This window comes from Pseudonaja textilis, chromosome 1 (assembly GCF_049901715.1).
Source record: "Pseudonaja textilis isolate UNSWEBS1 chromosome 1, rPseTex1.2, whole genome shotgun sequence".
In the NCBI taxonomy this organism is placed as follows: Eukaryota; Metazoa; Chordata; class Lepidosauria; order Squamata; family Elapidae; genus Pseudonaja; species Pseudonaja textilis.
The window spans coordinates 2,580,511-2,607,618 of NC_141990.1; the positions used below are offsets into that span (position 1 = coordinate 2,580,511).

The 27,108-nt window shown below is 45.7% G+C and overlaps 1 protein-coding gene across 1 annotated transcript in view; it reads right to left on the bottom strand.

Moving 5' to 3' along the window:
* Positions 1–2,951: 2,951 nt before the first annotated feature.
* Positions 2,952–27,108, bottom strand: part of BLMH (bleomycin hydrolase) — a 40,135-nt gene continuing 15,978 nt past the window's right edge. Inside the window, exons 6-12 of the mRNA XM_087924534.1 lie at positions 23,481–23,573; positions 17,915–18,070; positions 16,029–16,187; positions 15,179–15,246; positions 13,657–13,774; positions 8,374–8,443; positions 2,952–4,063 (exon numbers count right to left, since the gene is read on the bottom strand). Of these exons, the coding sequence (XP_087780660.1) occupies positions 3,912–4,063; positions 8,374–8,443; positions 13,657–13,774; positions 15,179–15,246; positions 16,029–16,187; positions 17,915–18,070; positions 23,481–23,573 (816 nt within the window). The 3' untranslated portion in view covers positions 2,952–3,911. The remainder of the gene's footprint in view (positions 4,064–8,373; positions 8,444–13,656; positions 13,775–15,178; positions 15,247–16,028; positions 16,188–17,914; positions 18,071–23,480; positions 23,574–27,108) is intronic.

Below are 27,108 nucleotides of genomic sequence, written 5' to 3' on the forward strand. Positions count from 1 at the left end.
GCTGCACAGCATTGTATAGCGGTATATAAGTGCTAGGGCTAATGCTAAGGAAGGAAGGAACGAACAAAAAAAGGAAGGGAAGGAAAGCAGGAAGGTGAGAAGCAAGGAAGGAGAGGAGGAGGAAAGGAAGCGAGGAGGAAAGAAGGCAGAAAGGAAGGAAGGAAGGAAGGAAGGAAGGAAGGAAGGAAGGAAGGAAGGAAGGAAGGAAGGAAAACAAGTAGGAAAGAAGGAAGATGAAAAGGAAGATGAGGAAGGAAGAAAAGCGGGAAGGCGAGAAGGAAGGAAAGGGAGGAGGTAGAAGAGGAGGAAGAAAGGAAGCGAGGAGGAAAGAAGGCAGAAAGAAAGATAGGAAGGAAGGAAGGAAGGAAGGAAGGAAGGTAGGAAGAAAGGAAGGAAGGAAGGAAATTAGGAAAGAAGGAAGATAAGAAAGATGAGGAAGGAAAGCAAGTAGGAAGGAAGGAAGATGAGAAGGAAGATGAGAAGGAAGATGAGGAAGGAGGAAGGAAGGAAGGAAGGAAGGAAGGAAGGAAGGAAGGAAAGCAAGAAGGAAGGAAGATGGTAGAAGGAAGGAAAGCAAGTAGGAAGGAAGGTGAGAAGGAAGACAAGGAAGGAAAGAAGGTGAGAAGGAGAAAGGAAAGTGAGAAGGACAGAAGAAAGGAAAACGAGTAGGGAAGGAAAGAAGATGAGAAGGAAGATTAAGAAGAAAGGAAAGAAGGAAGAAAGATGAGAAGGAAGGAAGGAAGACAAGAAGGAATGGAAATGAGAAGACGTAAGGAAGCTGTGTTGGTGCAGTGGTTATAATATAGTATTTGCAGGCTGACTCTGCCCACTGCCAGCAGTTCGATCCCGACCGTCTCAAGATTGACTCAGCCTTCCGTCCTTCCGAGGTGGGTAAAATGAGGACCCAGATTGTTGGGGGGCAATTTGCTGGCTCCGCAACCTTCAGGGAGGCGACCTTTTATCGGCTGTGAATCGAGTCCGTAGCACCCTCATATCATCATTTGGGATTTGGGTTTGGCCAGTTTAGTGAATAAAGAAGAATTAAGGGTGACGTGATAGCAGAGTTCCAGCATTTTGAGGGGCTGCCCCCAAGAAGAGGGGGGGTCCACCTATTCTCCAAAGCCCCAGAAGGCAGGACGAGAAGCAACGGATGGAAACTGATCCAGGAGAGAGAAGCAACCTAGAACTAAGGAGAAATTTCCTAACTGTGAGGACAATGAACCAGTGGAACTGCTGGCCACCAGAAGTTGCAGGGGGCTTCATCAATGAAGGTTTTCAAGAAGGGATCGGTCAACTATTTGTCTGGAATATCAGGCCTCCTGCTTGAGCAGGGGGGTTGGACTAGATGACCTCCAGCATCCCTTCCAACTCTTTGTTATTCTGTAAAATACACCATTTTTCTATTTGGAGATGGGGGGGGGGAGTCTTCTAAATTTGCTCCTTCTGGATTCCTGCTTTTGATTCTGGGGCAAAAAATAAAAATAAAAATGCCTGTGAGGCTTCCAGATCAAAGCCGATTGCCGTCTGTAAAATCAGTAAGGACTTAAAAAATGCCGAGGCTGCAAAATTATTTATTTATCATATTCTGTCTCTCATGCAGTCTCCTCACCCCCCCACCCCCCCAGGCCCTCTCCTGAACCCCGCGAGGGAGGTGGGGCGAGAAAGAGCGCTCAGCTCGAACAGCCTGGAGGGTAGATTGGAACTCAGGTCTCCCTGCTGCCAATTCAGAACTTTCTAATGTGGCTTTAGGCATAGAAGCCAGTTGGGTGACTTTCAGCCAATCACCAGGAGACTGAGAGTTCTAGTCCCGCCTTAGGTGTGGAAGCCAATTGGATGACTTTGGGCCAATCACTAGGAGATGGGGAGTTCTAGTCCCGTCTTAGGCATGGAAGCCAATTGGATGACTTTGGACCAATTACCAGGAGACGGGGAGTTCTAGTCCCGTCTTACGCATGAAAGCCAATTGGATGACTTTGGACCAACTACCAGGAGACGGTGAATTCTAGTCCCACCTTAGGCGCGAAAGCCAATTGGGATGACTTTGGGCCAATCAACAGGAGACAGTGAATTCTAGTCCCGCCTTAGGCGTGAAAGCCAATTGGATGACTTTGGGCCAATCACTAGGAGATGGGGAGTTCTAGTCCCGCCTTAGGTGTGAAAGCCAATTGAATGACTTCGGGCCAATTAGGAGACGATGAATTCTAGTCCCGCCTTAGGCGTGAAAGCAAATTGGATGACTTCAGGCCAATTACCAGGAGACAGGGATTTCTAGTCCCGCCTTAGGCGTGAAAGCCAATTGGATGACTTTGAGCCAATCAACAGGAGACGGGGAGTTCTAGCCCCGCCTTAGGCATGGAAGCCAATTGGATGAGTTTGAGCCAATCACCAGGTGGTAGGGAATTCTAGTCCTTCCTCAGGTAGGAAAGCCGGCTTGGTGACTTCGGTCTAATCCTCAAGCGACAGCGATCGTTGTTAAGTGAATCCGGCTTCCCCTATTGACTTTGCTCGTCAGAAGGTCGCAAAAGGGAATTACGTGACCCCGGCACACACTGCGACTGTCAAAAAAAACGAGTCAGTTGCCAAGTGTGTGAATTCTGATCACGTGACCCTGGGAAATGCCGCAGTGGTTGTGTGAATAATGGACAGAAGTCACTTGTCACAGTGCCGTTATAACTGTTCACTAAACAAATAGCCGTTAAGTCAAGGACTACCTGTGCCCCAAATTGCGGCGCAGCCTTTTTATGGACCGGCAAAAAAAAGCCTGTTTTTAATCCCTTCTTTATTCACCCGCGTTCTCTTTCCTTAATTTGGAGGCAGGAATTTTCAGAAACTTGGCCAAAAAAAACCATTGAAACAAAGAAAAAGAAAATCCAATCCAATCCCATTCATGGCCATGTCCGTCTTCCTTTTCAAGGCGCTAGTCCCTAAGATCAAGCCAGGAGACCAAAATGTCGTTCAGGCAAGTGTTTTAATTAAAATACTTCATAGCACCATAAGAGTGGTTGAGGGCATACGAAATGCGGTTTATTATTATTTACTATTATTTTTTCCCCAATGTTTCCCTTTCGCTCTGTGTGTGTGTGTCGTCGCCGGCCTGTTTACAACGATTGTTCGCTCTGCCTCCCACGTGGGGAAGGGGAGAACCCACCCAAACTGGAATCCTGTTGAACAAAGCCCACCCCCCCAAAAAAAAGAGAAGAGAAGAGAAAAGAAACGAAACCATCTTCTCCAACCTGGTGCCCTCCGGGTGAGACGCATCACGGACTGTCCAGTTAACGGCTCCGGAGGTCCTTATAAGCATTAAATATATTTTGCTTATATATATATATATATATTCTTTTGTGGCGAAGGCCTCACCAGGTTGCAGAAAACCAGTCTGGAAAAGATGGGCAGGGTAAGAAAATTTACTGGGTAATTTCCAGTTATCCACATCGCCCCGATATCTTCTTCCCTCGATGTGACCCTCCATTTCCAGCCTACAAACAAATCCTAAAATCTCTCTCTCTCTATATATATATATATATATATTCTGCATACACCTCGTTCAAAAGAATCCCTTCTCCGCTTCCAAATGAGTGCATTATGATGAGTTTTTTAAGAAGCCATATTTTTTTTTTAAAAAAGAAAGAAATGTGGCACTGTGTTACGATGAAAAGCGGAGACACCGATGAAAGGGGGGAAAGTGGGGATGACCAACCCCCCACCAATGGCCAGAGATGGACAGTGCCTTCCGAAGGATGGGGAGGGGTGTGTGTGTACGTGTGTGTGTGTGAATGTTAGCACCTCTAGTTGGGACACTCGGTCCCCCCTCCCCCTGGGAGGGCTCGGCCGCAGACCCCCGGGTCTCCCACCGGCTTGGAGTTGACCCAGGAGAGGGGGTGGGGGGGTCGTCCCCTCCTTGTCCCGACTGCTCAGTGGGCCAGAGCCCCCATGGGATCCCAGGCAGGCAGGCGAATGGGCTCTTGTTGTAAGACCTCCAGGACTTCCTCTGGCACGTGTTTGCGGTCGGTGACCACTTCGTACACGAACTCGGAGAACCACTCGTCGGTCATGAGCAGGTAACCTGGAATGGGGGAGAAGGCGGGGGGGAGATAAGAGTCAGTTGGTGTCAACTCGTACGGCATCCCTAGGCCTGTTTTTCGAGTTGCCATAAGCAGACGGGAGCGGGAGGAAACCTGAAGGACCAAGGCAGAAGTTTAAAACCAGAAGTACATCCCGACACTTATCTTAACGACGATTGTAGCTAACCTACCGGATCTTCTTCCCACGAAAATCCTTAGTTGGAGAACGTGATTGATGACACGCCCAGCCTGTGAACGTGCTTTGTTGGAGAATGTGATTTATGACACACCCAGGGGGAAGGAGGGAAACGGGGTCAGAGGGGACTGTGAATTAGGTATGGCAGAGTTGGCTTCATACATGTTAATGCCGGGCATGTTGCTCTTAATAAATAAACCTTTGGGTTTCTTTTGAAGCTTGGCTCGAGGCTCATGAGTTAATTAGGGCAATCGCGGAATCCGGACAGCTAGGCTGTAACCGCTAGGCTGCGATGGAGACGTTCATGACGAGGCTGAGCTAAGGCTGCGGCCCAAGAAGAGCTCATTCCCAGGCCGTCCTGTCTCTTAAGTTTGCGGGTTTTTGTCGGGGAAACTAAACAAGATTCGTTTTTTCTCACCGTGTACAGACTAGGCTGTTTGTCTTGTGTCATAGGATATATGGGAGTAGATGCATAATTTTGTAGGCCTATGTATGCATGTGTGTAATTTATTTTGTCATGTTTATGTAGTGTATATTGGAGGTGCGACTCTTTGAGAGCTGTAGGCAATGAAATTTCATTTTAATGTACGTTGATTTGTGTACAAAGTGACCATAAAGTTATTCTATTCCATTCCATTATTATTCTGTTCTATTCTCTATTCTATTCTTTATTCTAATCTCCTATTCTGTTCTGTCGTGTCGTGTCGTGTCCTGTCCTGTTCTATTCTATTCTATCCTATCCTATCCTATCCTATTCCTATTCTACCCTATGGATATTACTAAGTGTTGTACCTTATGATTCTTGACCCTTGACGGATGTCTCTTCTCTTTTATGTGCACTGAGAGCATCTGCACCAAGACAGATTCCTTGTGTGTCCAATCACCCTTGGCCAATAAAAAGAATTCTATTCTATTCTATTCTATTCTATTCTATTCTATTCTATTCTATTGTACCTATGACTATTATTAAGTATTGTACCTTATGATTCTTGACCCTTGATGAATGTATTTTTTCTTTTTATGTACACTTGAGAGCATTTGCACCAAGACAAATTCCTTGTGTGTCCAATCATCCTTGGCCAATAAAAAGAATTCTATTCTATTCTATTCTATTCTATTCTATTCTATTGTACCTATGACTATTATTAAGTATTGTACCTTATGATTCTTGACCCTTGATGAATGTATTTTTTCTTTTTATGTACACTGAGAGCATTTGCACCAAGACAAATTCCTTGTGTGTCCAATCATCCTTGGCCAATAAAAAGAATTCTATTCTATTCTGTCCTGTCCTGTCCTGTCCTGTCCTATTCTATTCTATTCTTATTCCTATTCCTATTCCTATTCTATGGCTATTACTAAGTGTTGTACCTTATGATTCTTGACCCTTGATGAATGTATTTTTTCTTTTTATGTACACTGAGAGCATTTGCACCAAGACAAATTCCTTGTGTGTCCAATCATCCTTGGCCAATAAAAAGAATTCTATTCTGTTCTGTTTTGCTCTACATTCTATTCTATTCTTAATTCTATTCCCATTCCCTTCCGTTCTATTCAAGTGAGAAACATTGGTTTAAACAGAGACACACTGGATCACCCCAAAGAACCAGGCCTGGCTGAGGTACTCTGGGAGTGGAAGTCCATCTGTCTTAAAGAACGATTAATGGGGAATTCTGGGAGTGGAAGTCCTCCCCTCTTAAAGGGGATAAGGTTGAGAAACGCTACTTTATAGGAAAACCCGCTTCCTGAATAATTTTGATTCCCACCCCACCCCAAGCTAACTAAAAGCATTGTATTATTATTATTTTTAATTGAACAGATCAGCTAGTCAGAACAAACAGACCCATCCATACATTGTTTTCCTACTGACCCCACAGCCACAGGGCTTAAAATCTAAATTTTTCAGCATCCAGAACCAAATAACTGAATTTAAGAGTTTTTGAGCTGTCTTTGATTTGCGTCAAACTGGCCAGGTCAGTGAATAGCGTTACAAGATCGGATCTTATATTATTTTTTTCCTCCAAAAGGAAAAATAGGTCTTATTTTCGGGGAAAATACTGGCCCTCACTGCGCCTGTCTGACTGAGAATCTTAACTGGGGCTTATTTTTTGGGGGGGTAGGACTTATATTACGAGCATCCTGAAAAAAAAACACCATGCTAGGGTTTATTTTTCGGTTAGGATCTTATTTTCGGGGAAACTGGGCTATTTCAAGACGTGCCGACGAGCCGCAAGAGAAAACTAAGGATTCCGTCCCATGATGCAAAATCTTTGCAAATTTGCAACTTTCTCTCGCTTGGAGGAAAAAAAGGAAAAAGGAAAAAAAAAAACCCTAAACAGGACAAAATGTACAGGGAACACAGAGATTTCAGCGAGTATTTTTGGAAACCAAACCCAAGAAAAAGCAGATTTGATAACCTTTGGGGCCAAGGAAATTCCTGCCTATCAGAGGAAGTGCCTCCGCGGTGTGAACAATGCCCTCTGGGGTGGGGGCAGAAGTCAGGGCGGCCAGAGGGAGCCCCTCCCCCCTCGCCCCCGCTTGGGAAAGGTGGGGGAGGCTTGGCAGGAAAGGTGGGGTGAGACCCCAAGAAAGGACAACCGTTTCCTCCCTCGCTTCTCGCCCTCCGCCTCTTCCCACCCCGGTTTAGTCTGTTGTTTTAGGCAAAGTCTTAGACTGAGGTTTGACCTCAGTGTCACTGAATCCCTGCCAGACTAGGCTTCCAAACTGAGTTCGCTACAGGTAGTCCTCGACTTACGACCACCACGGAGCCCAAAATTTATCTCGCTAAGCGAGACAAGTGAGTTTTGCCCCGTTTTTTTACGACCTTTCCTGCCACTGCGGTGAAGGGAATCATGGAGTCACACGCGGTTGTTAAGTGAATCCGGCTTCCCCTGGTCGGAAGGTCACAAAAGGGGATCACGTGACACCCCCCCAGGACATTGAGACCGTCGTAAATATGAGTCGGTGAATGTAGATCCTAGTGGAGATGCTGCAATGGTGACTGAGTGTGAAAAAACGGTCGTAAATCCCTTTTTTCAGTGCCGTTGTAACTTTGAACGGTCACTAAACAAATGGTTGTAAGTTGAGGACTGTCTGTAACCAAAGGGGCTTTGCTGTTTAAATCCTGAAAGCTTGAAATGGCCCCCTATGAAGGACGAGGAGAGGAGAGGAGAGAATAGGGAATAAAATAGAACGGAATAGAATTGAATTTGAAAGAATAGAAGCAAAAAGAACTTGAACTAGAATAGAACAATACAGTTGGAAGGGATCTTGTAGGTCATCTATAGACAGACAGATTAGATAGATAGATAGATAGATAGATAGATAGATAGATAGATAGATAGATAGACACCGTAGACAGACACAGACAGACAGTTGGCAGATGGATGGATGGATGGATGATAGATAGAGATGATAGACAGCCAGATGGTAGAATTAATGGATGGATGATAGATGACAGACAGACAGATGATAGACAGATGATAGATAGATAGATAGATAGATAGATAGATAGATAGATAGATAGATGACAGAGAGACGGTAGAATCAATAGATGGATGGATAGATAGGTAGAGAGCCAGACTGTAAAATTAATGGATGGATGGATGATAGATGACAGACAGAGAGACAGACAGATGGTAGAATCAATGGATGGATGGATGAAGATAGATAGATAGAGCTAGGCAGACAGATATAGATAGGTGAAAGATAAATAGAGATAGAGATAGATGACAGACAGACAGACAGACAGAAAGTAGAATCAATGGCTGGCTGGCTGGATGATAGATGATAGATAGATAAATAGATAGATAGATGATAGATAGATAGATAAATAGATAGATAGATGATAGATAGATAGACAGATAGATAGATAAGATAGATAGATAGATAGATAGATAGATAGATAGATAGATAGATAGATAGATAGAGTTGACAGACAGATAGACAGAAACTAGAATCAATGGCTGGCTGAACGGATGATAGATCCAAACACACATACACACCCCTTCTTGCAGTTAATTTGGGGGGAGTGGAGGGAGAAAGAGGAGTTACCCTCCCCTTGGCTCAACCTTGAAAGCCCCCCTTCCCCCCTCCCCTTCACAAAGGACCCCATACCTTTATTCCCACGGTCTTCACCCCAGGAATTCTCCACGCGCCACTTCTCGTAGCCTTCGTCTGGTTCTTCCTAAAAAAGAAGGGTTGTAGGCGGTGAGAAAAACCCCGCGGGAACCACTTGACTGCAGGACACTTCATCCGTGGGAATGAAAATTACTTAAGCGGTACAGGCAGTCCTTGACTTATGACCAAAACAGAGCCTGAAATATCTTGTTGCTAAGTGAGAATTTGTTAAGTGAATTTTGCCACATTGTACGACCTTTTCTTCCCGCCGTTGTTAAGTGAATCGCTGCAGTTGCACCCGGTTGTTAAGTGAATCTGGCAGGCCTGCCCCCCATTGCTCGTCAGAAGGTCGCAAAAGGGGATCGCGTAACCCCAGGACATAGCAATGGTCATAAATAGGAGTTGATGGCCAAGCGTCTGAAGTTTGACCGTGGGGACGGTGGGAAAGTCGTAACTGTGAAAGATGGTCGTAAGTCACATTTTTCAGTGCCACTGTAACAGAGAAATGTCACTGTCATGCCCTTGTTGGAGTCCGACTCCGAGGCGGAGGTCGAGCAGCTGACAGGGAGTGGGAGTGTGGCTCCGGTGGTTGTGGAAGAAACTGGGGAAGGGCAAAGTCCGGCTGGGCATTCAGAGGAAGACCCAGGCCCGACCCTCTCTTCATCCTAGGGCACTCAGGGAGGAATGGAGAAGGGAGCAACATGGTTTACGGGGAAGGAAAGGGCCCTGATCCCCTTCATGGGCTGCAGCTGGGAAGAATGCTTAAAAGGGCAAACTGCGCATGGCAGAGTTGCTGGAAGGAAAGCGTGCATTATCTTTGTTGAGGCTCATCTGGGTTTTGGCGTCCTCCCAGCTGTGGGTGCTGCATCCGATGAAAGTCTGCAATTTATCATCCTAGCCTGCCGTGTTAATTACTTCAGCGTGGTTTGTGTTGGTTTTTTTTTAATTTCTAATTATCTTTACTTTGGGTTCGGACTGCGTTTCTGCCCTTCGTAGACTGTTTTTGGAAGAGTTTGATCTCCAGCCGAGGATAATTGGACACTGGGTGCCAAGTTAGAGGCATTGAAGGAATTTATTCTACTTTTGTAACTTTGTAATTTTTGTGTCACGCGCCGGGTCATCACAGGTCACTAAACAAACGGTTATAAGTCGAGGGCTGCTTATATTTGGTCTGCCTGATCGAATGATTTTTATGATTTTCAGGGCGGTGGTTTTATTTATTTTTTAACCCTTGAACTCCAGGGAGTCCTCGACCTACGACCAGCATTGAGCCCAAAATTTATATTGCTAAGTGAGGCAGTTTGTTAAGTGTGCATTGGCCTCGTTTTATGAACTTTCTTGCCATCGGGGTGGAGTGAATCACTGCAGTTAAGTTGTTCAGTGACTTGGCTTCCCCGTGGACTTCTCTTGTCAGGAGGCAAAAGGGATTACATGACGTGACCCCAGGGCGCTGTGACGGGCATAAGTGTGAAAAATGGTCGTAAAGTGTGAAAAAACGGTCAAGTCACCTTTTTTTTCCAGAACCGTTGCAACTTGGAACTGTCACTAAATGGTCACGCTGTTAAGTCGAGGATGGCCTGTATGGATGGAAATATCCCCAAAATGGGGTGGGTTTTTTTGCATAATGTCCTGTTTTTTAACTTGGTGTCCCGAAGTCGAGAACGCTTCGGAAATTTTGGATACCCGGCTGCTACGACAAACAAGCTCCCCTTTTACAAAAGTAATTGAAAAAAATATTTGAACGTGCAGAAATGAATAGATTTAACATTGGAAATTAAAGAAAAAAGAAGACTCTGAATAACATGGTATGGGATTTATTTTAGCAATGGTTAGAAAATAAAAATGAATTAAAATGGATAAGATGAATATAGAATAGCGATAAGAGAAGGTTTGTAAAAATGGATACATTGGATATTAACTACATGAAAACGTGATTATCATATGCGGTGGACTTGCTCAAAAACAAAAAACACACTGGAGGAAAATTAAAAATCGGTTAGAAGAAATCACAAAAGTTAAAATTGAGTTGAAACCGGAGATATTTCTATTAGGAATCCTAAAACAGAAAATGAGCAAAAAATTATTATACACAATACTCCATATATTAACGGCAGCAAGGCTCGCTTTTGCTCAAAATTGGAAATGCGAAAACCCCCGAATTCATGATCCTAAAGAAAACCTTGGAATGTACAGAAACGGACAGGCTATCAGTGGAACTCAGAAAACAAGAGGAGTCAGAATACTATGAGATTTGGAACTTATGGTATAGTTGGCTGGAAGATAGACAAGAAAGGAATAAAAAGTCAAATAAAAGGATACGATAGAAATTGATAATATTATATGTAAATTTGTGATAATTAGAATGAAATTCTGTATTATATCTAAATAAGTGAATGAACATTTGATACAGTGAGAGAGCTGTCAGTTAGAGTGAACATTGCATTTGCCTACGTTGCGACAAATGGAATATTTTGATTTTATTGTATGTATATAAATATATTTAATAAAGTATTTTTAAATTTAAAAAGAAAACGGATTATTGTTATATTAGTATATTGATAAGGAGAGTATTAATTGTAAACTGTAAGGACATGAAATATGAACCTAACTGACACACGGTTGAAATGGAATGGATTGATTGTGCGGTATATAAAACATAATTTTTTTTATTTAAAACAAAAAACACGCTTCCTGCCAATCTGGCATTCCTGGTTTCAAGTTGGCTGCCAACAATTGCTTCTCCTCCAATTTCTCATCGTGCCAATCTGGTTTTGCAACTGCTGAATGCTGGGGGTGGGTGAATATTTATATATGTGTGCCGCATCGTTGCGAAACGTATTTAAATAACCGCAACGGGATTGCTGGTCAGGATGAAGCAATGGTGCCCGAGGGAGGAATTCTGAAAGGCTCAAAGGGAAAAGAACGGCTCTGCTTGGTAAGAGGACTAACCACTAGGCAGGGTTCCCAAGGGTGAAGGGAATGAGACCTCACCCCACAATAAATAATTCCCAACATAATTTTTTAGGCTAGCGGGACAGTGTTTTGACGTTGCTAGAACAGAGGAGATCAACCGTGGCAACTTGACATGGACTTCAACTCCCAGAATTCCTCAGCCGGCACGTCCTCTTCTCAAAAGGTTTCCAACCTTGATCACTTGTGGACTTCAACTCCCAGAGTTCCTCAGCCGGCACGTCCTCTTCTCAAAAGGTTTCCAACCTTGACTTGTGGACTTCAACTCCCAGAGTTCCTCAGCCGGCACGTCCTCTTCTCAAAAGGTTTCCAACCTTGATCACTTGTGGACTTCAACTCCCAGAGTTCCTCAGCCGGCATGTCCTCTTCTCAAAAGGTTTCCAACCTTGATCACTTCTGGACTTCAACTCCCAGAGTTCCTCAGCTGGCATGTCCTCTTCTCAAAAGGTTTCCAACCTTGACTTGTGGACTTCAGCTTCCAGAGTTCCTCAGCCGGCATGTCCTCTTCTCAAAAGGTTTCCAACCTTGACTTGTGGACTTCAACTCCCAGAGTTCCTCAGCCGGCATGTCCTCTTCTCAAAAGGTTTCCAACCTTGATCACTTCTGGACTTCAACTCCCAGAGTTCCTCAGCCGGCACGTCCTCTTCTCAAGGGCTTCCAACCTTGACTTGTGGACTTCTCTGGAGAGGATGAGACGGCATATAGGGCAGAAGTAGAGAACCTGTCTATCTGGTGTTCACAGAACAATCTGTCCCTGAATGTCCATAAAACCAAAGGACCGATTGTGGACTTCAGGTAACACGGACAGGACCACGCCCCACTCATCATCAACGGAGAACGAGTGGAAACTGTCCCTACGATCAGATTCCTTGGCATCCGTATTTCAGCTGATATCTCCTGGTCCCCTAACACCAAGGCCATAGCGAAGAAGGCTCAGCAGCGGCTGCACTTCCTGCGGGTTCTCAGGAAGAACAATCTGGCTAAGAAGCTGTTGCTGGCTTTCTATAAAGCCTCTGTGGAGAGCACTCTGACGTGTTGTCTGGGTGTGTGGTATGCAGGCTCCACAGTTGAGGACAGGAAAACGGTACAGAGGGTGATAAACACAGCTCAAAAGATCATTGGTTGCCCTCTGCCCTCCCTGGAAGACTTAGCCAGGTCCCACTGCCAAAGCAGAATCAAGGCCATTATAGAAGACCCCTCACACCCTGGCAATTATCTTTTTGACCTGCTTCCGTCTGGATGGTGCTTTAGGTCAATAAAATCCCACACCGCTAGACTAACAAACAGTTTCTTTCCCTGGGCCATCCGAACCGCAAATAAAGATGAAGTCACTACCTCATTAAGATGTGAAAAGATGTGAAATCTCAATACCCCATTCAGATGCATAATAACATATTACAGTACAATCCATCTCTTGTGTATTATACTCGGCTAAGCGTTACGGTCCTCCTCCTCCTCTTCTTCTTCTTCTTCTCCTTCTCCTTCCTCTCCTTCTCCTTCCTCTTCTTCTTCTTCTTCTTCCTCTTCCTCTCCTTCCTCCTCCTCTTCCTCTTCTTCTTCCTCTCCTTCTTCCTCTTCTTCCTCCTCCTCTTCTTCTTCTTTTCTTCTTCTTCAACTCCCAGAGTTCCTCAGCCACCATGCCCTCTTCTCAAGGGCTTCCAACCTTGTGGATTTCAACTCCCACAGTTCCTCAGCTGGCATGTCCTCTTCTCAAGGGCTTCCAACCTTGACCACTTCTGGACTTCAACTCCCAGAATTCCTCAGCCAGCAGGACTCTGCCTCTCTGAGTTTTTACTTCTTTCAGGGGAAATATCCTGCCTTTTTAATATATCCTAAAATATTTCATTTTTTTTTTTTTTAGGAAAGGGGTGGGTTTTAACTTCCAACAGGAACATCCACAATTTCTGGTAGCAAGCAGTTCCATTGGTTAATTGTCCTCACTGTTGGGATGTTTCTCCTTAATTCCAGGTTGCTTCTGAGCTTGATCAGTTTCCAACCATGGTTTCTTGTCCTGCCTTCTGGTGCTTTGGAGAATAGCTTGACTCCCTCTTCTTTGGGGCAGCCCCAGAGATATTGAAAGATGCTCTCCTGTCCCCGCTGGTCCTTCTCTTCCCTAGACTAGCCAGGCCCGGTTCCTGCAACCGTTCTTCTTCATATGTTTTCATATGTTCATACGGAGAAGGCTTATATATGTCGTAGTTGAGCTGACATCCATTTGACGGCCCACAATCAGTCAATCAAACCTTCCCGATCTCCAGGACAAGTAAATTTAAGGCAGGGAAAGCGTTTCCCCCACCCAAGCAAACTTACTTTCTTCGTGAAGGCTGTAATGACCATGGCGTGCGTCATCATGGAGTCTCCGAAAATCAGCCGCTCGTCTTTCTTCATATTCTTGACGGACACCCCGAACATCAGCTCATGGTTGTATCTGCAAACAACCGAGAAGGTTTCTGAATTAGGAGGGCAAATGGGGCTGGGATTTCCAGGTGGACTTCAACTCCCACAATCCCTTGCTGGTCGGGACTGAAGGAAGAAGTCAGCCCAAGTTTTATCCTCCCTATTTATTTAAAAAAAAATGCATTTCCTGATGAGCTCAGGGTATCATTGAGCCAGTTTGGTCTGGTGGTTAAAACATTAGGCTAGAAAATAGGAGACGGTGAGTTCTAGTCCCACCTTAGACATGAAAGCCAGCTGGGTGACTTTGGGCCAATCACCAAGAGACAGTGAGTTTAATTCCGTCTTACGCATGAAAGTTGTCCGGGTGGCTTAGGGCCAACTGCCAGGAGACTGGGAGTTCTAGTCCCTCCTTTGGCATGAAAGCCAGCTGGGTGACTTTGGGCCAATCACCAGGAGACTGGGAGTTCTAGTCCTGCCTTAAGGCATGAAAGCCAGCTAGATGACTTTGAGCCAATCGCTAGGAGATTGGGAATTCTAGTCCCACTTTAGGCATGAAAGTTGTCTGGTTAACTTTGGGTCAATCGCCAGGAGATTAGGAGTTCTAGTCCCGCTTTATGCAGTAAAGCCAGCTGAGTGACTTTGGGCCAATCACCAGGAGACAGGGAGTTCTAGTACTGCCTTAAGGCATGAAAGCCAGGTGGGTGACTTTGGGCCAATCGCCAGGTGACTGGGAGTTCTAGTTCTGCTTTGGGCATGAAAGCCAGCTGGGTGACTTTGGGCTAATCACCAGGAGACGGTGAGTTCTGGTTCTGCCTTAGGCATGAAAGCCAGCTAGGTGACTTTGGGCTAATCACCAGGAGACGGTGAGTTCTGGTTCTGCCTTAGGCATGAAAGCCAGCTAGGTGACTTTGAGCCGATTGCTAGGAGGTTGGGAATTCTAGTCCCACTTTAGGCATGAAAGTTGTCTGGGTGACTTTGGGCCAATGGCCAGGGGAGGGTGGGTTCTAGCCCCGCCTTAGGCATGCAAACCAGCTGAGAGACTTTGGGCCAATCACCAGGAGAGTGGGAATTCTAGTCCTGCCTTAGACATAAAAGCCGGCTGGGTGATGTGGACCAATCTCTCTCTCTCTCTCTCAGCCCAGCCCACCTCACAGGTTGTTTCTGGGAAAATAGGAGGGGGAAGGTGTACCGGGCATGCTCATCACCCTGAGTTGTTCATAGAAACAGGGACACAAATAAGTAAATAAATGTGTTGTTGGCCAATAAAATTTGATTAATAAAACAATACACGCATAAAGAAAACAAACCATGGCCTCTGCGTGCAGACAATGAACCCCCAAAGTGAGAGGAACCAGGCCTCCTGCTTGGAAGCCTTGTCCAGGGGGAACCCCCTCCCCCCCCATGGGCTCCTCCCCCTCCTTGCACCAAACCTCACATCTTCAAATCGTTGATGCCTAGCTTGCTGTTAAAACATTTTCCAACGTCGCAGCCAAACCAAACTGCCTGCGGGAGAAGAGAGAGCAGCCAACGGTCAGGACGAATGTCATGCCCCTGTCGGAATCTGATTCGGAGGGGGAGGCCGAGCAGCTGACAGGGAGCGGGAGTGGGGCTCCGTTGGCTGTGGAAGAAACTGGGGAAGGGCAAAGGCCGGCTGGGCAGAGCAGGGGAGAGACAGAGAAAGGGAGAAGGAATTCGGAGGAAGACCCAGGCCCACCCTCTCTTCATCCTAGGGGACGCAGGGAGGAATGGGGAAGGGAGCAACGTGGGTTGCATGGCTTACGGGGGAGGAAAAGGCCCTGATTCCCTTCAATAGCCGCAGCTGGGAACACAGTGTTTTAAAAGGGAGATTGCTCACAGCAACTTGTTGGAAGCAAATCGTGAGTTATCTATTACTGTCGAGGGTTATCTGGGTTCCTGGCATCTTCCCAACCGCGTGTGTGTTTTGCTGTGCTTTCAAGTCTGCAATTCCTTCTCCTGCCCTGTCCAGTTAATTGCTGCAGCGTGGGTTGTGTGGATTTTTATTTGCAGTTTGTAGGCACTTCGTTTTTGGACTGAATTTCCTCCACTTAAAGGCTGTTCCTGGGAGAAGTTTTCTCCAACCGGAGGTAACTTGGGGGCAAAGTTGGAGAGAATAAAGGGACTTTTCTTACTTATGTGACTGTGTTGCCTTTGGGCCACGCCCCTTTGGGTCACCACAACGAAGAAGAAAGAGCAGAAGAGAATCGGGGACGGGGGCGGGGGGGGGAATCAACCGGGGGGGGCAGTGGGGGTTGCAAGAGACTGACCTCTCCATCCTGTATAGACGCGGCCACCATCTTTTTCAAGAGCTCCACCGGCTGGTTGTTGTAAAGGGTCTTCCTGCCACCCACCATGTTGCCCAGATAATCCACCGTGTAGAGCTGGTTGTATTTGTTCCGGGGACGAGGATCGTTCACCAGGCACACCTGTGAGATGGGAGTGCAGAGGAGGGGGCAGGTTAGGGGAAGTCAGGTGTAGGAAGGGGCAACCCCCTGGCTTGGTTGGGATGCCCCACCCACCAGCCAGATGGGATGGTTTCAATCAGAGATGTCCAACTTTGGCCACTTTTAAGACTGGGGGGGACTTCAATTCCCAGAATTCCCCAGCCAGCGTAGGATTAGAACTCTTGACCTTCTGGCGATTGGCTCAAAGTCACCCAGGCGGCTTTCATGCTTTAAGGTGGGACTGGAACTCACAAGCTCCTAGTGACTGGGTCAGAGGTCCCCAGCCAGCTTTCCTGCCTAAGGCTGGACTAGAACTCAATGGTACCTGGTGATTGGCCGAAAGTCACCCAGTGGTCTTTCCTGCCTAAGGCTGGACTAGAATTCAATGGCACCTGGTGATTGGCCCAAAGTCACCCAGCGGTCTTTCCTGCCTAAGGCTGGACTAGAACTCAATGGCACCTGGTGATTGGCCCAAAGTCACCCAGCGATCTTTCCTGCCTAAGGCAGAAACTAGAACTCAATGGCACCTGGTGATTGGTCCAAAGTCACCCAGCGGTCTTTCCTGCCTAAGGCAGAAACTAGAACTCAATGTCTCCTGGTTATTGGCCCAAAGTCACCCAGTTGGATTTGATGCCTAAGGCAGAAACTAGAACTCAATGGCACCTGGTGATTGGCCGAAAGTCACCCAGCGGTCTTTCCCGCCTAAGGCAGAAACTAGAACTCAATGGCACCTGGTGATTGGTCCAAAGTCACCCAGCGGTCTTTCCTGCCTAAGGCAGAAACTAGAACTCAATGTCTCCTGGTAATTGGCCCAAAGTCACCCAGCTGGATTTGATGCCTAAGGCAGAAACTAGAACTCAATGTCTCCTGGTGATTGAGCCAAAGTCACCCAGCTGGCTTTCATATCTAAGATGAAACCAGAAGTCACAAGCTTGGATCAAAGGCCCCCAGACATCTCTCATGATTAAAGTGGGACTACAACTCCCCATCTTCTGGTTTCTAGCCGAGCACCTTAGGGTTGTTTACAGAATTAAGTGGGGTCAAATCTCTCGTGGGCTTCCCGTACGCCAGGGAAAAAAAGGAGAATTACAATCAAATCGCCCTTCCTGGTTGAATCCAAAAAGAGGATTCTGAAGAATTCTGAAGGAATGCTGAATATATTGAGGAGGAATGCCACACTGAGAGACACAGCTGGGCTGGGCTAGATTTGAGAAAAGGGAGTTCAGGATAAGAAATGTGCCCAGATCCCTAAAAAAAGAGATTTCTTTTATCTCTAGGATCAGGGAAATGATCACTTGGTCAACTAAAAAAAATAAAAAATACTCCTTTGGTCTTTTTAGTTGCCAGCAAAAAGGGAGTGGGAGAAAGCAGTGCATTCCTTACATGATTCAGATAATTGCTAGGCAGCCGAAGCTGTTGGCGTGCAAGATTACTACTGGAGAGCATGATTGATGACTCTTGGCTAGGTATGTGTCCCATTGGAGAATATACATCCACGGGGTGCGGGGGAAGACCAGGGTCAAGGGGGAAATGAATGATGGGTCTTAAGAGTCGGCTGCACCCAGCTAACGCCGACATAATCACTCCTAATAAATCATTTTTTTTTTTTACTCTGAGAGATGCGGCTAGAGACTTATGATTTGAACGGGGGCGGATTTGTCGGAGCCCTGACACACTTCGTGTTGGTTGGCATGGCGAGACCTTCGTACCTTGCTCTCCATATCAAACAATGGTTTGACGTGCTCTTGGTAGAACTTTGCGGGGCTGATCGGGCCGATCTTGTGATAATTCTTCTCCTTGTCGTAATATTCCCAGCAGAAGGTGGTGGGAGGGCTCCCCAGGCAGATGCTGACGACCCGGAAAACCTGGAAGAGAATGGGAGAGAACGCGGTTGTGGGAACCCAGCCACCCTCTGAATGGGTTGGCGGGCGGCTGTGAGAGTTTGAAACGGTCGGTTGCCAGTGGAGGAAGGAAGGACGCGGAGGGGAAAGGGAAGCGTGGCAGCGCCGTAGTGGGGTTTGATTCTCACGGTCACCGAGGGAGGAACCTCAAGCTGGAAGAACTTAATATCTGGGTAAGACCACACTTGGACTACTGCACCCAGTTTTGGGTGGTTAAAAAAAAGAGGTTGACACTCTGGAAAGAGTGCCAAGAAGAACAACAAAGAGGCAACTGGAGGCTAAAAGTTATGATGAATGGTTGCAGGAAATGGGCCTAGCTTGTCTGTCTGTCTATCATCTCTGTCTGTCTATCCATCTATATCTTGTCAAGCTGTCCTGTCTGTCTGTCATCCATCCATCCCTCCATACATTCTTAGTAAGGCCACACCTAGAGTCCTGCATCCAGTTTTGGTCACCACATTATAAAAAAAGACGTTGAGACTCTAGAAAAAGTGCAGAGAAGAGCAACCAAGAGGATTAGGGGACTGGAGGCTAAAAGATATGATGAATGGTTGCAGGAAATGGGCCTAGCTTGTCTGTCTGTCTGTCTGTCTGTGATCTCTGTCTGTCTGTCTATCCATCTATATCTTGTCAAGCTGTCCTGTCTGTCTTTCTGTCTGTCATCCATCCATCCCTCTATCCATCCTTAGTAAGGCCACACCTAGAATCCTGCATCCAGTTTTGGTCACCACATTATAAAAAAAAATGTCGAGACTCTAGAAAAAGTGCAGAGAAGAGCAACAAAGAGGATTAGGGCACTGGAGGCTAAAAGATATGACGGACGGTTGCAGGAACTGGGCCTGGCCAGTCTAGGGAAGAGAAGGACCAGGGGAGACAGGAGAGCATCTTCCAGTATTTGAGGGGCTGCCCCAGAGAGGAGGAGGAAGGGGTCAAGCTATTCTCCAAGGCACCCGAAGGCCAGACAAGGAATAACGGATGGAAACTGACCAAGGAGAGATTCAACCTGGAACTAAGGAGAAATTTCCTGAGAGTTAGAACAATTAACCAGTGGAACAGCTTGCCACCAGAAGTTGAGGGTGCTCCATCACTGGAGGTTTTCAAGAAGAGACCGAACAGCTGCCAGTCTGAAATGGTATAGGATCTCCTGCTTGAGCAGGAGGTTGGACTAGATGACCTCCAAGGCCCCTTCCAACTCTGTTACTCCGCATGCTTCCAGAAGCTGAGGGTGCTCCATCGCTCCGGGTTTTTAAGAAGAGATTGGACAGAAGCATTTCAACCAACCCCTCAATCAGAATAGAGCTGGAAGGGACCTTGGAGGTCTTCTAGTCCAGCCCCCTGCACAGGCAGGAGACCCTAGAGTCTAGGCCATTTCGAACAAGTGGCTGTCCAGTCTTGTCTTTTCTGCTCCCTAAGCTCGGTTGCTTTCTTGATTTAAACCAAGGGTCTTCAAACTTGGCAAGTTTAAGACTTGTGGACTTCAACTCCCAGAATTCCTGAGCTAACATGATTGGAAGGAGGAATTCTGGGAGTTGGAAGTCCACAAGTCTTAAGTTTGTCAAGCTTGAAAACCCCTGGAATAGATAGAGAAAGAGAGGTAGAATAGAGAGAGAGAGAAAGGGAAATAGAATAGATAGAGGGAGTGAGAGAGAGAGAAAGATAGAGAATAGATGGATAGAATAGATAGAATAGAGAGAGAGAAATAGATAGAATAGATAGATAGGGGGGGTAGGGATAGATTACATAGAATAGATAAAGAGAGGTAGAATAGACAGAGAGATAAAATAGATGGAAGGAGAGAAAGAAAGAATAGATAGACTAGATAAAGAGAGGTAGAATAGATAGAAAGGGATAGAATAGATAGAGGGAGGAAGAGAGAGAAAGATAGGATAGATAGAATAGATAAAGAGAGGTAGAATAGATAGAGAGAAAGATAGAATAGACCAAGGGTCTTCAAACTTAGCAACTTTAAGACTCGTGGACTTCAACTCCCAGAATTCCTGAGCTAACATGATTGGAAGGAGGAATTCTGAGAGCTGGAAGTCCACAAGTCTTAAAGCTGTCAAGTTTGAAGACCCCTGCTCTATTCTCTATTCTAGTCTTAAATTCTTATTCTATTCAAATTCTTATTCTTTTCTATTCTTTTATTCTAAAATTCTTATTCAAATTCTTATTCTTATTCTATTCTATATTCTATTCTAAAAATCGTATTCCTATTCTATTCTATTCTTATTCGATCGTCTATTCTCCATTCTCTATTCTATTCTAAAATTCTTATTCAAATTCTTATTCAATTCTATTCAAATTCTTATTCTATTCTTCTATTCTTCTATTCTTCTATTCTATATTCTATATTCTATATTCTATATTCTATTCTATTCTTATTCTTATTCTTATTCTTATTCTTATTCTATTCTTGTTCTATTCTCTAATCCAAGGGTCTTCAAACTTGGCGAGTTTAAGACTTTGTGGATTTCAACTCCCAGAATTCCTGAGCTAACATGACTGAAGGAGGAATTCTGGGAGCTGAAATTCACAGCAGCTCTTTTAAAGCTGCCAAGTCTGAAGACCCCTGATTTAAACGGCCGCTCACAAACTGTTGTAAGTTGAGGACTCCTTGCACTGTCTGGGGCCAGGTGATTTAAACCTGTGGCCTTCCCCAAAAAGCAGAATCCATGGGCTGTACTTGCTAAAACGACTGCGTGATTCAGCTGAAGAGATTTACTTAAACCACCCTGGTGAAAAAAAGGTGGCGAAATGTGACCCGGTGCACTTAACCACTGCTTTGCTTAGCAACGGGAACGCTTCTTCGCAGTTCTAGTCGTAAGTTGAGGACTATCGGAAGGCTTTGTGCAGCAGCAGCAGAGAGGATGGCTTAGATACATTGTCTGCTACTGCCCTCTAGTGTCCAGATTTTCAGAACTTGTTGGAACTTCAAGTTTTCTTTTTCTCTCTATTATTATTATTTTATTTATTTTTATTATTACATTTTGTATATTATAGCATCATATATATTGGTTCACAGATGACTTATCGTCTGGAAACAAATACTGTCGGGGTAAGACACTACTCCTAACACCCCTTGGCGGGGTGGGTTTAATGCCTTAAAATGGCTTCTACCAGGGGTGGCTAACCTTTTTGGGCTCCTGTGCCCAAAATTGTGCGTGCACTTATGCTCACGCACTAGTGTGACAGCACCCAGAAGGCAATACGTGCGCCTCCCTTGCCCCCTGTGCCTACATGTGCAATTCCTCCACCCTCTTACTGCACTGCGACTCCCAGCTGATTTTTGGCCGGTTTGAGGCCTTTTTCAGCCTCCCAGATGCGTGAGGAAAGCTCTGCAGCCTGAAAAGGCCCGTTTCGGGCCTATTTTTCAGGCTGCAGAGGCTTTCCTCACGCCTGGGAGGCTGTAAAAGGCCTCAAACCGGCCGAAAATCAGCTGGGAGGCGTGAGGTAAGCTTGTTTGCGGCTTTGTGTGCCAGTGGCACAAACGGCTCTGCGTGCCAGCTGCGGCACGCGGGCCGTAGGTTCGCCCTCATGGGCTTCTACTGTACATCATAGTGGAGTCGCCATGGTAACGGCTTCCCAGGACTCCACAAGGGGGCTCCCTCTTGTGGCGAGAGGGAAGAACTGCGACGCTGCGCAAGAGACAGTACAACAGTGTGAGTCCCAACTCGAGGATTTTCCTGTCTTAATACAGGATTGGGATAAATCAATACCCGGGCAATGGCGGGTTATCGGCTAGTGGTACTGGCCTGGGGGAACCCAGAGAGGGATGGAGCCCATCAAAGGGCTAGTGTGATCTGCTGTCATCGGGATGCGGGGGGTGGGAGTTGGGTTTTATTTATTTATTTATTTTTCCAAATTTTGTTCTATTGTACATTGCGAATTTGATTCTTTTCGATAGTTTTTATTGTTTTTTATTTTTATTTTTTGTTTTAAATATGGTTATACATTGTGTAAGCCCCCTCGAGTCGCCATGGGCGATTGGCGGCAATATAAACGAAACAATTAAATAATAAATAGTTGTCACTAAACAAATGATTGTTAAGTGGAGGGCTGCCGGTAGCGCTCCACTCAGAAGAGTCCACTTAGTGACCGTTCGAAGTTACAACAGCACTGAGGAAAAAGGGACTTATGACCGTTTTTCACACTTACGACCGTGGCAGCATCCCCGTGGCCACATGATTTGGATGCTTTGACAACTAACTCACATTTATGACGATTGCAACGATTCCCCCTTTGTGATCTTTGAGCAGACAAAAGCCCACGGGGAAGCCAGATTCGCTTAACGACCGTGGTACCAACTTTTAACTACTGCAGTGAGTCACTGAATAACTCCGGCAAGGAAGGTTGCGAGATGGGAGTAAAACTTCCTTAACAACAGTCTCACTTAGCAAGGAAAATTTTGGGCTCCACAAGTCCCAAAAACCTTTTAAACACTCATTCTGGGTTTCGGTACCAGCCAGAGGTTTTGTGATAAGATCTTTTGGAGGCATGGCTGCAAATCTGGAATATACTAGATACAGATACAGATAATCAGAGTCAGAAGGGACCTTGTAGGTCATCTAGTCCAACCCCCTGCCCAAGCAGGATATCCTACACCATTTCTGACAGATGGCAGTCCAGCCTCTTCTTGAAAGTCTCAAGTGATGAAGCTCCCACAACTTCAGAAGGCAACTTCTGTTCCATGGGTGGGTTGTTCTCCCTGTCAGAAAGTTTCTCTTTTATTTCCAGGTTGAATCTCTCCTGGATCAGTTTCCATCCATTCTTCCTTGTCTGGCCTTCCGGTGCTTTGGAGAATAGCTTGACCCCCTTCCTCCTCCTCTCTGGGGCAGCCCCTCAAATATTGGAAGGCTGCTCTCCTGCCTCCCCTGGTCCTTCTCTTCCGTAGACTAACCAGGCCCAGTTCCTGCATCTGTCTGTCATATGTTTTAGCCTCCAGTCCCCTATTCAACCTGGTTGCTCTTCTCTGCACTTCTATTCAACATCTTTTTATAGTGTGGGGACCAAAACTGGATGCAGGACTCTAGGTGTGGCCTTACTAAGGCTTTATAGTGTGGTATTAGTACCTCCCTTGATCTCGATTGTGTCCCTCTGTTAACGCAACTTAGGATTGCATTGGCTTTTTTGGCTGCTGCTGCACAACGTTGGCTCCTATTTAGCTGGTTGTCCACTAAGACTCCGAGATCCCCCTCCCAGTTCCTGCTATTGAGCCTGGTTCCACCCAGTCTATTATATGTGTCTTTTGGGTTTTTCTTGCCTGAGTGTAGGATTTCACTTTTCTCTACATTGAATTTATTTTTGTTAGCTAGATACAACTTCGGAAGCAACCCCCAAATTCGGGACGGGGGTCCCTTCCCCAAGGACCACCTACCTCCTCGATCATGGTGTCGACTGCTGCCGATAGCTCCTCTTTGCTACATCCGGTCTCGACCATGTTTCGTAGCCGAAGACAATATTCCCGCATCTGTTGGAAAGAACAAAATATATGTTAGTATATCTTCCAAATTCTAAACCATTCCAGACCTGTCCAGTCTCTTCTTAAAAACCTCCAGTAGTGAAGCCCCCACAATTCCTAGTGGCCAGCTGTTCCACTGGTTCACTGCCCTCACTTTTAGGGAAGTTTCTCCTTAATTCCACATGGCTTCTTCTTCTCTCCTTCATTCGTTTCCATCCCTTGTTTCTTGTCCTGTCCTCAGGTGCTTTGGAGACTAGCTCGCTTAACGACGGACTGCAAGTTTTGACCTTGGTGCCTGGTTTTAATGTCTGTGCTTTTAATAGATTTTATGTGTGCATCTGGGATATATTGATCGTTGTTTTAACTGACGGTTGGGAACATCCAGAGTTTGATATAAAATGGGCGGCTGTATAGTATAAATAAATGCTTTAAGGAGAGGTCGTCCTTGGCTTATACAAGAGGTCATTTAGTCTCCCGCTTGGGTGGGGGGTTGGACTAGATGACCTATAAGGTCCCTTACAACTCTGATTATCTGTTACCGGTTAGTGACTGTTCCAAGTTACAACAGCACTGAAAAAAAAAAAGACTTATGACTGTTTTGCAGACTTACAACCATTCACGTGATTGAAATTGGTGTGCTCGGCATGCAACTCAGAGTTATGACAGTCACTGTGTCCCTGGGGTCACGTGGTCCCCTTTTGCAACCCCTCTGACAAGGGGAGGGGGAACCAGATTCACTTAACGACCGTGCCATGAATTTGATAACCGCAGCAATTCCGCTTAACAAGAGCGGGAAGAAAGGTCGTAAAATGGGAGCAAAGACTCACCTAACAACCGTGTGACTAACTCAACGACTGCAGGGATTCGGTTAACAAACGTGTGGCCAGAAAAAGTCATAAGATTGGGGCATAACTCGCTCAAACCAAGGTGCCACTTAGCAACCGAATTTCTGGGCTCACTTGTGGTCGTAAGTCGAGGACTGTCAATAATATGAATGCACTATGCATACATTACATATATATTTATATGTAATGTACTTGGGCAGGAAAAAACAAAAGGACACATACAGACTGGGTGAAACCAGGCTCAATAGCAGGAACTGGGAGGGGGATCTCGGAGTCTTAGTGGACAACCAGGCTAAACAGGAGCCAATGTTGTGCAGCAGCAGCCAAAAAAGCCAATGCAATTTTAAGTTGCATTAACAGAGGAATACAATTGAGATCAAGGGAGGGACTAATACCACTCTATAAAGCCTTAGTAAGGCCACACCGAGAGTCCTGCATCCAGTTTTGGTCACCACATTACACAAAAGATGTTGAGACTCTAGAAAAAGTACAGAGAAGAGCAACCAGGATGATGAGGGGACTGGAGGCTAAAACATACAATGAACAATTGCAGGAACTGGGCCTGGCTAGTCTAGGGAAGAGAAGGACCAGGGGAGACAGGATAGCGGTCTACCGATATTTGAGGGGCTGCCCCAGAGAGGAAGAAGGGGGTCAAGCTATTCTCCAAAGCACCCAAAGGCCAGAGAAGGAATAATGGATGGAAACTGATCCGGGAGAGAACAATCAACCAATGGAACAGAAGTTGCCCTTGGAGGTTGTGGGAGCGCCATCACTTGAGACTTTCAAGAAGAGACTGAACTGCCATTTGTCCAAAATGGTGTAGGGTCTCCCGCTTGGGTGGGGGGGGTTGAACTAGATGACCTACAAAGTCCCTTCCAACTCTGATTATCTGTCATCTGTTATATGTATGTATATGCATGTGTATATAATTATATATTTTATATTTACGTATGCCTTAATGATATATTGACATTTTTAACTGCTGGCTGAGAGCACTCAAGAGTTTAATACTTGATCGGCAGCTGAGTAAATACTTTTTAATAAACAGCTAATTCACCACGTAAATTGTTTGGGGGAGAAGCAACTCCGTGCAGAGGTCAGACGAGGAGGAAGAGGCAGCGAGCCCAAGAAATTAAGAGCGGGAGATCAAAGGCGAGGAAACTTAATTACAACTCATTTGCATTTAATGTAAATACTGACAAATCCACCAAATTCTGGGTCAGGCACCTTGGCTTTCGCCACATCTACTCACCGCTTCCTCTGGGTCTTGACAAAGGGCCTCATCCCTCTGTCCAGGTTCATTTAACAACCAGGTTGTTCACTTAACAAGGATTTGGTGGGAGGATTTGTCAGCTAGTATTTACATTAAATGCAAATGAGTTGTAATTAGGTTTCCTTGTCTTTGATCTCCCGCTCTTAATTTCTTGGGCTCGCTGCCTCTTCCTCCTCATCTGACCTCTGCACGGAGTTGCTTCTCGCCCAAATAATTTACGTGGTGACTTAGCTGTTTATTTAAAAGCATTTACTCAGCTGCCGATCATGTATTAAACTCTTGAGTGCTCTAAGCCGGCAGTTAAAAATATCAATATATCATTAAGGCATACATAAATATAAAATATATAATTATATTATACATACACACACACAGATATATATGTAATATATACATAATGCATACATATTTCAGGCTGTCCCTGACTTACGACCAAAACTGAGCTCAAAAGTGCGGTTGCTAAGTGGCACCTGGGTTAAGTGACTTTTGCCCTATCTTACGGTTTTTCTTGCTAAGTGAATCGCTGCAGTCGGTAACGTGGTCGTTAAATGAATTTGGCTCCCCCGCCCCCCAATTAACTTTGTTGGAAGGCCGCAAAAAGGGAATCATGTGACTTCCGGGGTGGACACCGCAGTCATCATAAATACGAATCAGCTGCTCAGCGCCTGGATTTTGATCACGTGGCCGTGGGGATGTCACAATGGTTGTTAAGTGGAAAAACGATCGTAAGTCCCTTTTTTTCCGGTGCTGTTGTAACTTTGAGCGGTCGCTAAGTGAACTCTTGTAAGTTGTGGACTAGAGGTAGTTCTCGAGTTACGACCACAAACAAATGAGCCCAAAATTTAGGTTGCTGAGTGTTTTACTATGATCCAGGTAGTCCTTCATGTATGACCATAACTGAGCCCAAGTTCCTGACACAAGTTCACTGTCTTGCCCTGTTTTATGACCTTGTTTGCCACCATTGTTAAGTGAATCATTGTATTTGTTAAGTGAGTCACATGGTTGTTAAGCGAATCTGGCTTCCCCATTGAGTTCATAACAGATGATAACAGAATAGCAGAGTTGGACGGGACCTTGTAGGTCATCTAGTCCAACCCCCTGCCCAAGCGGGAGACCCTACACCATTTCTGACAAGTGGCAGTCCAGTCTCTTCTTGAAAGCTTCCAGGGATGAAGCTCCCACAAACTTCTGAATAACAGAATAACAGATTAATACGAGTTGGAAGGGAACTTGGAGGTCATCTAGTCCAACCCACTGCCCAAGCAGCAGACCCTACACCATTTCTGACAAGTGGCAGTCCAGTCTCTTCTTGAAAGCCTCCAGGGATGAACCTCCCACAAACTTCTGAATAACAGAATAATAACAGACTAATACGAGTTGGAAGGGAACTTGGAGGTCATCCAGTCCAACCCCCCGCCCAAGTGGG